The 11,490-nt window shown below is 40.1% G+C and overlaps 1 protein-coding gene across 1 annotated transcript in view; it reads right to left on the reverse strand.

The window, feature by feature from the left end:
* ncanb (neurocan b) overlaps positions 1-11,285 on the reverse strand; it is a gene marked incomplete at both ends in the record, with an annotated part of 105,663 nt that extends 94,378 nt beyond the window's left edge. The window contains one exon of the mRNA XM_080032696.1: positions 11,213-11,285. Within this exon, the coding sequence (XP_079888822.1) occupies positions 11,213-11,285 (73 nt within the window). The remainder of the gene's footprint in view (positions 1-11,212) is intronic.
* Positions 11,286-11,490: the final 205 nt, after the last annotated feature.

Here is an 11,490-nt window from a genome sequence, read left to right on the forward strand (position 1 = left end):
TTCTTATGTACTGTATAAGGTAAAACTTTTTAAAGCGATACCCGATTTTAGAAAATATACTTATTATCCTTCTCTCATATATCTGTTCATTGAATGTAAGGATATATTCAGCAGCAACTTAGCTCAGCTAAAAATCTGGAAACAATAGGAAACACCTAGGTCTCTGAAGGTCACAAAACCTACCTTAAGCTGACATATTATATGTACATTTTGTTTCAATTTGGCAGAGCCCGGGCTAGCAGTTATCCATTTTTAGTCTTCTTGCTAAGCTAAGCTAATTGGCCAATGGCTGTATCTTCACATTTACCATAAAGACGAGAGAGTTGTATCGATCCCTTCATTCAACTCTTAAGAAAAGCATATTGCAAAACTGCTGCTTTACGTTCATTACTAAGTATATGTTCAGTAATCAAGCTTGCCTGCCATCATTCCCTCTGGACTTTTCTAACGGTGTATAATTCACAGTATCCAAATCCTTAATTTCATAAACAAAGGCACTAAAGTGACTGCAAGTTACAGTGACAATTTTCAGTTGTTGGAGTTTCACAACACTGTTGACCCCAAAGATGCTTTCTCAAGCACAGTAATTAGCTCTGCAGTAGCAGAAGGTGGAGAGGAAAATGTATTTAATTCTGAATTTGTTTTACTTAAGCAGCCGCAACGATGTACTTCTCTTTCACATTGACCGAGGCAAAAAAACAGATGGAAGATGAACAGCATAACACAATGTAGGTAGGATTTTGAGTGCTGTGTGTGTGTGTTTATATATAACAGGGAAATTGGAGTGATGTGATGTGGTAAAGGAGTCAAGAGGATATAATAGAAAAAGGAGAGATGCACTTTTGTGATTCAGCAGGAGGTGTTAAGGTGTTAAGGCTGACATAATGACACATTCATGCTCACACAGACTTGTGCACACACACACAAACTCACTCCAAGAACACATCTTTCGTGAGAGTCTATCAGATTCCCCTACGTGCTGTCGCTGTTTCTCCTTCATCCCCCTTGAGGATGTGCCACTCATCTTTTATTTTACCACACACTCAAGCATGTTCCCCTCCCTTTCAGACTCATATACAAAAACACACACGTAGAGTAAAGTGCGTTCCCAGAAGACAATCAAACTGCAATCTCTAAACCACCTTGCTGAGAGCACGCTGGAAAAAAAATAGGCATATTTATTCCTTAGCCAAGAGGCATTGATAATGTTTAATCTGCCAGTCAATGTCTTTGCCAGGTTCCACCCATAGATAGTATGTATATGGGTTCCACCTGGATCAGCACAATTTGGGTAACATTATGCTACTTATTTTTCCAATAGCAAAAGAATGCCACAAATGAAACCAAGCTTTACGATTACAATCCAATTCAAATTCTCTCTCCCCCATTTCACTCTCTCTGTCCACTTTAGTTGGACAAATGTTAATCTTTGTTTCTCCAGCTGGTGCTGCAATTTACACAACTAAATCAAATTAAATCAAGTGAAGCTTCCCTTTTGGAAAAGCCTAAATTACATCATGAAGGAGACCAGAAGAGAAAACAAGAACCAACACATTGCCCCTTTCCCTTGTGGCAATGAAGGTAAACAGATGAGGGTACCTAATGCCATTGCAATATCAAATCTGCATTTAGATGGAAAATGCTGTCACAGGCATAACCCCTAAGAGTCTGTCTTTTGTTTCCATATCTAATTGTGTTTCAAATTGCTCTTTGTTGCCCTTTTCCTACCAAGGCTGATCTAGCTGTGGGGGGATGTTAACACAGAGGATATACTTAGGCCCTGTTCTCACTGCAACACGAAACGGTGCAAACGCGGAAAAATTCCCGCGGTTGCACTATATCATGTACATGAAAACAGCAAACGCAGGCATGAAACCGCAAGTTTTTGAGATCACCTCCCAGGGAGGATTTTTTGGAAAACATAACGGTTTTGGTTTCTTGTAAACACCGAAACCATTTCCCCTGGTAACGCTGACGCCATGGCTCCACCCTCACACATGCGCATTGCGTTTGGAGATAAATGGGCATGCGTCGTCTTTGTAGGTCCATGTGCGCCAGTTGGAAAACAACAACAACAATGGCGGATCACCGAGCTGTATTCGCTGTGCTGTTGCTGGATACTGCGCCAAAAAGGACGCCAAAATGTCCACATACTTAGACTGGCACGATTGCCATGTTTGTTGTTGTTTTTCACAGAGCTGAGAAAAAGAATGGTTCTTGCGCAGGCGCGCCTTTTTATTCAATTCTTACAGCCGACACCGGATGCACCGGAAATGCTATTTACTACTACCTTGTACCGCCAACTACTGGCCTGGCATGCTTACTACATTGATTTCGTCCCGTTTCCTCTGAAAACATGTGTACGGGTGAAGATGTCAGATAAATTGTGTCTGAAAAAAACGGGAAAACTGTCACGTTTTCACCGTGAGAACAGGGCCTTAAGCTGTGTGTCCATGCACAGCAAGAACAGTGCTGTGCGCCCCTCAGTGTGGTGGGACTTTGTTAAATGCTAATGGGCAATATTTTATTGACCTGGTCCTGTGTCTGTCCGTATGTTGAGAAGGGCAGGAAACACCTTCTACCTCCCCCTGGAAGCTCCACTTCCAACCGATGGCACATATACACCTCAGCGTTTCTTATTTTGTTTCTGCTGGTTCAGAGTTCTATCTACTTGAGCGTCACCGTTGGCCAATCCGTCTTCGCTTTGCTGCCAAATTATTAAACACAGTTGCAGAGTCTTTATGTGGCTGCCACGGAGCTGCACACAGACACGGGGTGGGCGGTAATGGCATTTTGACTGTAATAGGAACACAATTGCAAACATCGTTCCTTGTTCTCTCCCTCTCTCTGTCTCTCTTATCCTTTGGCTCCCTCTCTTCTTCTTCTTTTTTTGCCATGAAGCCTGCAATGGGGATTCAATGATAAAGGCCCTGTTGTCTTCAATTTGCCCACATCAAAACTGTCAGGCCTGCCAGTCGAGGGCTTCCAGGACTGATCAAGTGCATCCTCTCTCGTCATTGCCGCTCCAGTCATGCTGCCTGCGTGTCAGCTGATTACATGTGTTTGTGTGTGTGTGTGTGTGTGTGTGTGTGTGTGTGTGTGTGTGTGTGTGTGTGTGTGTGTGTGTGTGTGTGTGTTTGTGCAGAAGCATGTGTGGGTCATAAATGATGACTGATGAGCAGCCTGACAGAGGCTCACCACTACAAGTTGATCACTTTGTTAAGAAAATTACAGCTGACAAGAACACAAACAAAAAGACTGCAGCAGGCTCTGGTGAAACTTTTTTTTTTAATTAGAGTTAGTTCAGGCAGCACAGGAGAAGATTTTCTAAATTTACTTAAGGGTAATGGTCTTACGGGTCCATCAATTTAAATATTAAGTTATTTTTCCTATCTTAATACAAGAGCGTGGTCCTTCTATTTGAGAGCATGATTTATCCTTACACTCAAATAGCTAGATTTTTGTGACAAACCCGGTTGCTTTGGAACTGGGCAGTGTTTGAGGGAAAGAATGACAAACTCTGAACGGGAAATCTATATATCTATATCATGCTCTCAAATCGAAAGACCTTGAATAAACCAAAAGGTGTGAGGTTTGCCCCAGTTTTGTTTTTGTTTTTGTTTTAGCTTTGTTTTGTTTCTTGTGTATTTATAGCTTATTTTCTTAATCATTTTGTCTTAGTTATTTATTTCACTTTTTTTTCTGTATTCCTTGTCTGTTTATGTGTGGGAGGGGAGATGGGGTTGGGTGTTGTGTATGTATTGTATGTGTTTACTTATTCAGTTTTTTTTGTCCATATGTAAAAAATTATAAAACCACTAAAATAAAAGTTAAAAAAAAAAAGACCTTGAATAATGATAGGAAAATAACTCCATATTTAAATAACTTATCTGCAAGTTTCCTTGACGAAACTTTGTGATTTTGTAAAATTTTTGAGAAATTAGAGACAAAGTTCAAATCAGTTTGCAAAAAGAATAGTATTACATCATATAGTCCCTTCCAGCGGAGATAGAAAAACTCCTACTTCATTTAAATAAAAGAAGATAAACTGCAGTATACAAATGAAGTTAAAGTTCTGCATTCAAATTTTCTTGATAAAAGTACAGAAGTATTATCCACAAAATATACTCAAAGAATGAAAAGTAGTACTGAAGTACTGAGGATTCTGGAGATTCTCCTATTGCAGAATTCTATAGTTGGCTCATTATTATCAATGCATTTAAATAAGAAGCATCTTAAAGTTGCAACACGTTATCGTGGAGCCAATTTTAATTACTTTATATATTGATGGGTAGTTTAATCAACAAAAATACCTTATATTTAATTTGGTCAAACTCATGAAAAAAGCTGTCAATAAATGTAACATATTTTCCCTCAAAAATAGGGACCACCACTAGAAATCTTTCCATGAAGAATTTAAGAAGTTCTATATACAAGCACATACTTACTGACCGCATATATACCTATGCTTACTTTACTCAAGAGGTTAGGTGATTTTATTTAATAATTTCAAGGAAATATCGCACACCCGTATTCCTGTTAAAATGAACATGAAACACTGAAAAAACAAAAACAACTAAAGTGAATATATCTGGAACGAGTTGGGAGATGCCAAATTACTTTTATCTTCTGATGTGGATAAAACATCTCAAGGACGAGCACAAGCAAGAGTGGGTTTTGTTTTTGTGCGAGGGACAAAATAGCTCACTGTCTTTGTTGTTGTTGTGGGACGTGGAGAAGCGCATCCTTTTAACAAGACCTTGGATGGCGACAAATGGAGAAAAACAAGGAGACACGAAGAAAACAACATGGTGGCTGCTGATACATTATAATTTAGTAGGAGAGGGAGAGAGAGAAAAATATGTTGAGGCTGAGCCCAAGATTGAACCCAAAAGTGATAACCATGGCAACAGATGTGCCAGAAATGGAAAAAAAGGGGGGAAAGAGCGTCTGATCAGGGCAGAAAAGACACAAAATATATGTGCTTTAGGGGACACCTCTTCAAAGAACAGTTCTAAGGATACTGTCTAATGTAAATTGAATGAGGGAGGAGTGGTTTCCTCCATCTTTTTACACTGTGTTTGATCTCTGGTCCGTGTTTCACTGCAGACCAGCCATACCAAGATACCGAAGTTCACTGTGTGCATGTCTGATTCTATGTACATGTGCGTGTCTGCATTCATGTTGCCTGTCTAGACACAGCAGGTCTGCCAGGTGGAGATCATGCAGGGTCAAGAAAGGATGTCTCCATGCTGACAGTCTCCAATCCTCTCTCTCTCTCTCTCTCTCTCTCTCTCTCTCTCTCTCTCTCTGTCATCTTCCTTCCTTTATTGTGCTCTTCCTCTCATCATCATCCTGATGTTTTACAACTGTGCTCTATGTCGCCTCACAATACATTGCTGTCTAACTATCTTAGTCTTGTTTTATTTTCTCCCTGACTCTCTTCCTCCTTTATTTTACTTCTTGCCAATCAAGGGTTCACTTTACCAAATTTTATCCCGCTTCCCTCACCTCTTATTCTCACTCATTCCCCATCTCGTTTCACTAGTGTTCAGTTTGTCAACAAAAACAACAATGGAAAAATATTCATTCACAGGCTTTGGCTAAGAACGAATGCAGGATTAAAAAATTTGACAAAAAATTCAAAAATTTAACTGAAAAAAAAACTACAGATAATTAAATTACTAAGATTTATATAAACAATAAATATTGGCATTAAAAGACGAGTACCGAAAACTAAATTTAAATAAGGCGCCAAATGTATCAATGGTACTTCCACACTCACAGCTCCGACCTTGGTGTTTAGGTATAGTCTAACAATTTCACAATTGCTCAACACTCACTCACTTTTTGGCGACATACTGTCAAACATGTCACTAAGCTTTCTCCCTGTCTGGGCTGACTCCTACTAGGCCAAGTCAGGCTGATACCTTTATCTGGTGTGGCACGTGGCCAATATCTAGAAAATTAACACACATCCACACATTCTCACAAATATGTGGAAAAGTGCAGTCATGCTCTCGCTGCACGCATGGACACGCACAGACACGCACAGACACACACAGACACACACACACACACCCACGAACACACACACACACACACACACACACACACACACACACACACACACACACACACACACACACACACACACACACACACACACACACACACACACACACACACACACAAAGACTCACCCCTAATCCATCCTTCTTCCCTCACATCCCACCCTCTTTCCAATCTCTAGCCTCTCAAGCACAGTGTAACAGGGTGAGCTTTAGTGCCAACCCTCCCTGTAGTGCTCTACCTCCCATTGACTATTTCCAGAGTCACTCAGCCGAAAAGAGGGACAAAACGCAGGAATGGCGAGAAAAGGAAAGCAAGGAAAGGAGAAGTTAATACCATTTTAGATTATTTGTTCGTGTTTGTGTTTGTGTGTGTGTTAGCGCGTGCTTGCGTGTGTGTGTGTGTGTGTGTGTTTTTGTTTGCTCATGTGTGTGTGTGTGTGTTGGACTACAGCGTTTGCTGCTCGGCAAGTTGGCCACATAAACTACCTGGCAGATTTCCGGTAACACACTTACCCACATAGAGAGAAACAGTTGGCTGCATTATCACCATCTCTCTGCATGCAAATCTAAGCCATGAGTTACAGAAAAAGACCCCAGTGCCAGGACGGTCAATATTTTATTATTATTTTTTGTACCTCAGCAGAAGGCAGAATAACCACAACCCGAGATGAGCAGACGGTAGGGGAGGCACCTGAGAGGACTGAGGGGGAGTGCAGTCTGTCCCGGATACGCACAAACACATGCAGACACACAGCGAAGGAGTAAAAGGACAGTATAGACTTAACGATGTGAATGCTTGTATTGCATATACTCTATACTGTGCAGGACTCTGTGAAACTCACTTATAAAAATTACAAATAGACAGATAGGAAGGCCAAGAGCAACAAGAGTAGCTGCACAGATGAACAAATGACTCACACAAGTTTCTGTGTAAGTCGTATGTTACTGAAGCCTCCATTACTTTCAATCTACGTTTCCCTGTTAGGCTGTCTTTCTCAAAAGCAAAATCGAGGGGTTTTAAGATATTCAAACACACAAAATGTTAAGTCTCTCTCCAGAGTTTGGATAACTTGCTGCTGACTTATAACGAGAGGATCAAGATCCTAAACTCAAGCTTTTCTTCCAAATCAAAGCAGGTTTTAATGAGCTCTGCAAATATACATTTGAAAAATAAAAACATCCGCAATTAGTGTAAATATCTTAATTGTTTACGTCTCTTAGGAAAGGCTGTAGGAAAGGCTTTTTTTCTTTACTTCGTATATTTTCGCCTCTTCTAAGGGAGTGCTGTTGGGGTAGTTATTAGCAGATGAAATGGGCTCAGCTGTGAAGCTTTGCCAAGAGTTCAAGATATGAATACTGTTACAGAGGGAAATGAGAGAGAAAGGAATAGTAAGACTGACAGGCGAAGAAAATGTCAACGCGACAGAGGAGATTTTTCTAATAATTTGTCTTCACAGGCTGCTGCCGTAGGCTACCAAGCCCGACATTCGAGCGTTCCCTCGTGGAAGCTCGTTGGGTCATTCATTTTTGCTAACCTCACGGTCTTCCACTCATTTAGTCTCATTTGTTTTCCACAACTTGGCTATGTAGTGTGAGCCAGTTTGAGCTGTTATTGGTCTAATAAAAAAAACAAAAGGGACAGATGACAGAAATTTGCACACGTGGGTTATTTGCAGTGGTGGATAAAGTAACTAAGCTCCTTTACTTATGTACACATTTGAACTAGTTGATAAAATACAGTTATGTAGTCCAGTGGTTTGCAGACTAGATACCAAGCCTGTGGACTTTTCTGTAATCGTAGCTGTGAAATAATTTGTGAAATAGTGGATTATATGAACTCTCTGGGCTTCTTAAAGTTCTAACACCATGTGATCAATTTTGAGGGGAAATTTCAAGCCTAAAAGGTCAGCAACTACTAATTCGCTTGATTATTTTTTTAATTGATATTTTGATGCAAAATAAATCTTCTAAAGCGCATTTGTTCTTCAGTAGGGGAGAACGGGGTAAGTAGGCACACTTTTTACTCTAGTGCGAATTGCTCATCACCTAAACATCTTTTAATAGTCATTCCTACATCAAATTGAAGCTTAAGGTGTTGGCTTGAAATGTGTACCCCTCACTTTTTCTATCTTATTGTAATAAAGAAGAAATTAATCATCAAATACACCCTTACACATTGTGACAACCAACCCCATCAAGGGGTCGGTTGTCACACACTATGGGGTTGTTTGTCACAATGGTATCTTAATGGGAATAATCTTAAAAAGAAGGCAATAAAGCAGAACAGAACTAAATCTGAAAGTTTAATTGCATTGTCAAGTTGACAAATAGGCCTACATAACTTACTGTAGCCTTGGCAGCTGGTCTAGTTTGGGATGCACTGGGTTGTTTTGATTTTGTTGCCCTTTTTTTTTGCATGCTAGCTGCCTTTACCTGCTCTATTCTCTCCTTCTCTGGGGTGTCAGTGAGGATACAGCTTGACAATTTATTTCGTTATTGGGTTCCTTTTCTGGTTGCAGCCTTTGGATAACATGTGACAACCAACCCCCCAAAAAATGTGACGACCAACCCCAACTTGAATTTCTTGCTAGCATCAAGGCCAACAACCATCTGACAACTAATTAGTTTACCCTTTACCCATTGTATAAAAGCCTAAAAGAAAAAAACTGAGGAGCTAAATATTTTCAATTTGACATGAAAAACACAAACAGTCCTCTCACCTCAAATTCAGCAGTCTAACTCAAAGGAAGACTACGTAGGTGACCTCTGTTCCCAATTCTGGATATTTACATACCAAAATTTCACTGACAGCGCCTTCTGGTTCCGAGATATAACGATTGTGACAACCAACCCGTGTGACATTTTACCCCGTTCTCCCCTACTTAGGTACAGTGTTACTGTAATGAAAAATATGTGAGCATGAGAACGTACAGCAGTATCTGACATTGGACAACAACATCTCTTACTTCCGAGCTGCATGAAGAGGGTTTACAGCCTGATTAGGTCAAAGAAACAGCAGCACAACTTTATCATCAGAACTAATTGGTTTTGGCTTATGGCCTGAATGAACCCTTTTAGTCTCAGAATAAAGTCGTTGTTATTCTACAAGTGTTGACCTTGACAGTATGGAACATGCAAATGAATACATGAATTATTATTCTGAGTGAATTCTTGTCCATAAATACATTTGTTTGAGTAAGGTTTGGTGAGGTTACATTTCACTGTATTATTTTTCTTTTCTCTTCGAATTCCTTCCAGCTCCTTGTCTGAGGGCATCTAAGAGGGCGCTTACATGCTTCCTGGAGGTGATGTGGGTTTTTAGCTTATCTTTGATTGGAAGGACATGCCTTGTTCACACATCTTTCTGCCTCTCATCCCTCTGGCCCCCTCTCTGCTCTACAACAAGGTTTTGGAGCAGATATATTCATCCAAGTGTAATTGCAATTGGGCCATCATTTATCACATCCTGCGTATTGAAGATTGGGGACATGAGGGTATGTGGATCCAAGGAGATCAACATTCTGTTCTGGAGCCAAACACTGATTGCACTTTATTTTGTATAAATGATAGCCATGAATCATGGGGCAGATTGACAGTCGTATTAGATATATCAGAGGGACTGGCTGGAAACGCTTTGAGATCAAATAAAATCAGAAACTAAGTTAAACTTAAGCATTAAGAAGACCAGTAAACCAGTGTTTCCCACTAATGTATCATTCCGTGGCGGGCCGCCACACTTTCATTTTGCCCCGCCACACTTTCACTTTCACTTTCACTTTCATTTTTTCTTTTTTTTTTTTGATATTTGTATATTTTACTATTTAAAAATATACATGTATACATTTCATTTGCAATGCGCAAGTTTCACTTGGAAACAATAGCATTTCCGCATAAAAATCTTTAACGTGTGATTCGCGCTGTGATCTCAAGAAACAATATTTCCTTCTATCATGGACGTATTATCAAAGCGCCGCTTGAGGGATCGAGGCTTCAATCTCCCCGAGTCAATCAGCCCCTCCCCCTGCGGTGTCAACACGCGCTGTGACTTTATTCATAAGTAGCTATTTTCTGCAATTTTTCCATCACAATTCATTCTGCGCTCTTTGAGCACCCTCTGCTGGAAAGAATATTGTGAGCTATCCTTCGTGATTGTAGTCACAGTTATTTGAGTACTAGTAATTCAACAATCTAATAAAACAAAAGGGCGCTTGTGTTCACTCTTTTGAACCACAGGTAACCACCACCTTTGCTTAATTTTTTTGATGGCTCAAATGTGTATCATAGAAAATGATTTATTCATTAACCATTGATAAGTGTGTTAAACTCCATCTTAATCACCATTTATATAGGAATAGTGTTCCTCAAATACACCAGATTGATGCATTTAACATTTAAAAGGTACAAAAATTTCTTCCGGGGGACCATACCCCCGGACCCCCCTAGGGGGGTCGGGGTCCCCCCCCCACACTTTCAAAAAATTCTGTGGGAAACACTGAGTAAACGTTTAATAAAATCGGCAACCGTTTAAACGTTAATTTGCCTTTTTTATCTCGTGGTATGTCTCTGCACATAGCACATAGCCACAGCTGTTCAGCAAAAAATATTTTATGTGCTGGACAGTGTGCAGAGGGAAAAAAGGAAAAATCCTGTGGGGTCTCACTTTGAGTACATTTTTGTAAGATGAAAACTTAGTAAAAGTGAGTTTGTTTACTCACACAGCACTGGAAAAATGACAAACTATTTGAAATATTAACATCTGACAGTTAGTGAGGTTGAGTGATGCGCTGCAGGAGGCAAAAGGTGCGTTGCAGAAACCTTAGTGTTTATAGAAGGCATCATTGAATAGCAACAGAGGTAACGGTTATCAAGACAGTTTTTGCTTTCATCTCAAAACTTAGCCGTTTCAAACAGTTTTTAAACAGTAAGCTTACCATTTAAATGTTATTTGACACAACGCGTCATCGTTTAGCAATTTGGTCAGTTTGAACAACATTAATTCTTAGTTTGCATTTTGAGTGGTTAAGAATTAGAGAAGTTGGTCAAATCTTTGTTTCACATGCAAGTGCCTATCTGCCCGTAGTCTATGTTCTGTACTGTAGGTCAAGTGACAAGGACTAAACAGTTCAACGGGGACTCACCACAGCTCACAGCTTGAAGCACAAGGAGGACCAGCAGGGGCTGCAGTCCACGCACAGGCAGTAAGCCCTGCATCCTGCTGCACCTGGAGACAGAGATGAAGAGACAGAGGGTAGGGAATATGAGTACACAAAGGAAGTTAACACATTGCACTTGCAAGGCTCGTCTGATAAACACACACTGCATTCTAAGATGCAATTTCTTTTTCATAGATTTTTCCTTTTCTCTTAGAGAGTGCAAAGTGTTTCTGCCGAGCAGAATATTTCAAAATGGTGTCGAT

The sequence above is a fragment of the Ammodytes marinus genome (genome assembly GCF_949987685.1).
Source record: "Ammodytes marinus genome assembly, chromosome: 8".
Lineage (NCBI taxonomy): Eukaryota > Metazoa > Chordata > Actinopteri > Uranoscopiformes > Ammodytidae > Ammodytes > Ammodytes marinus.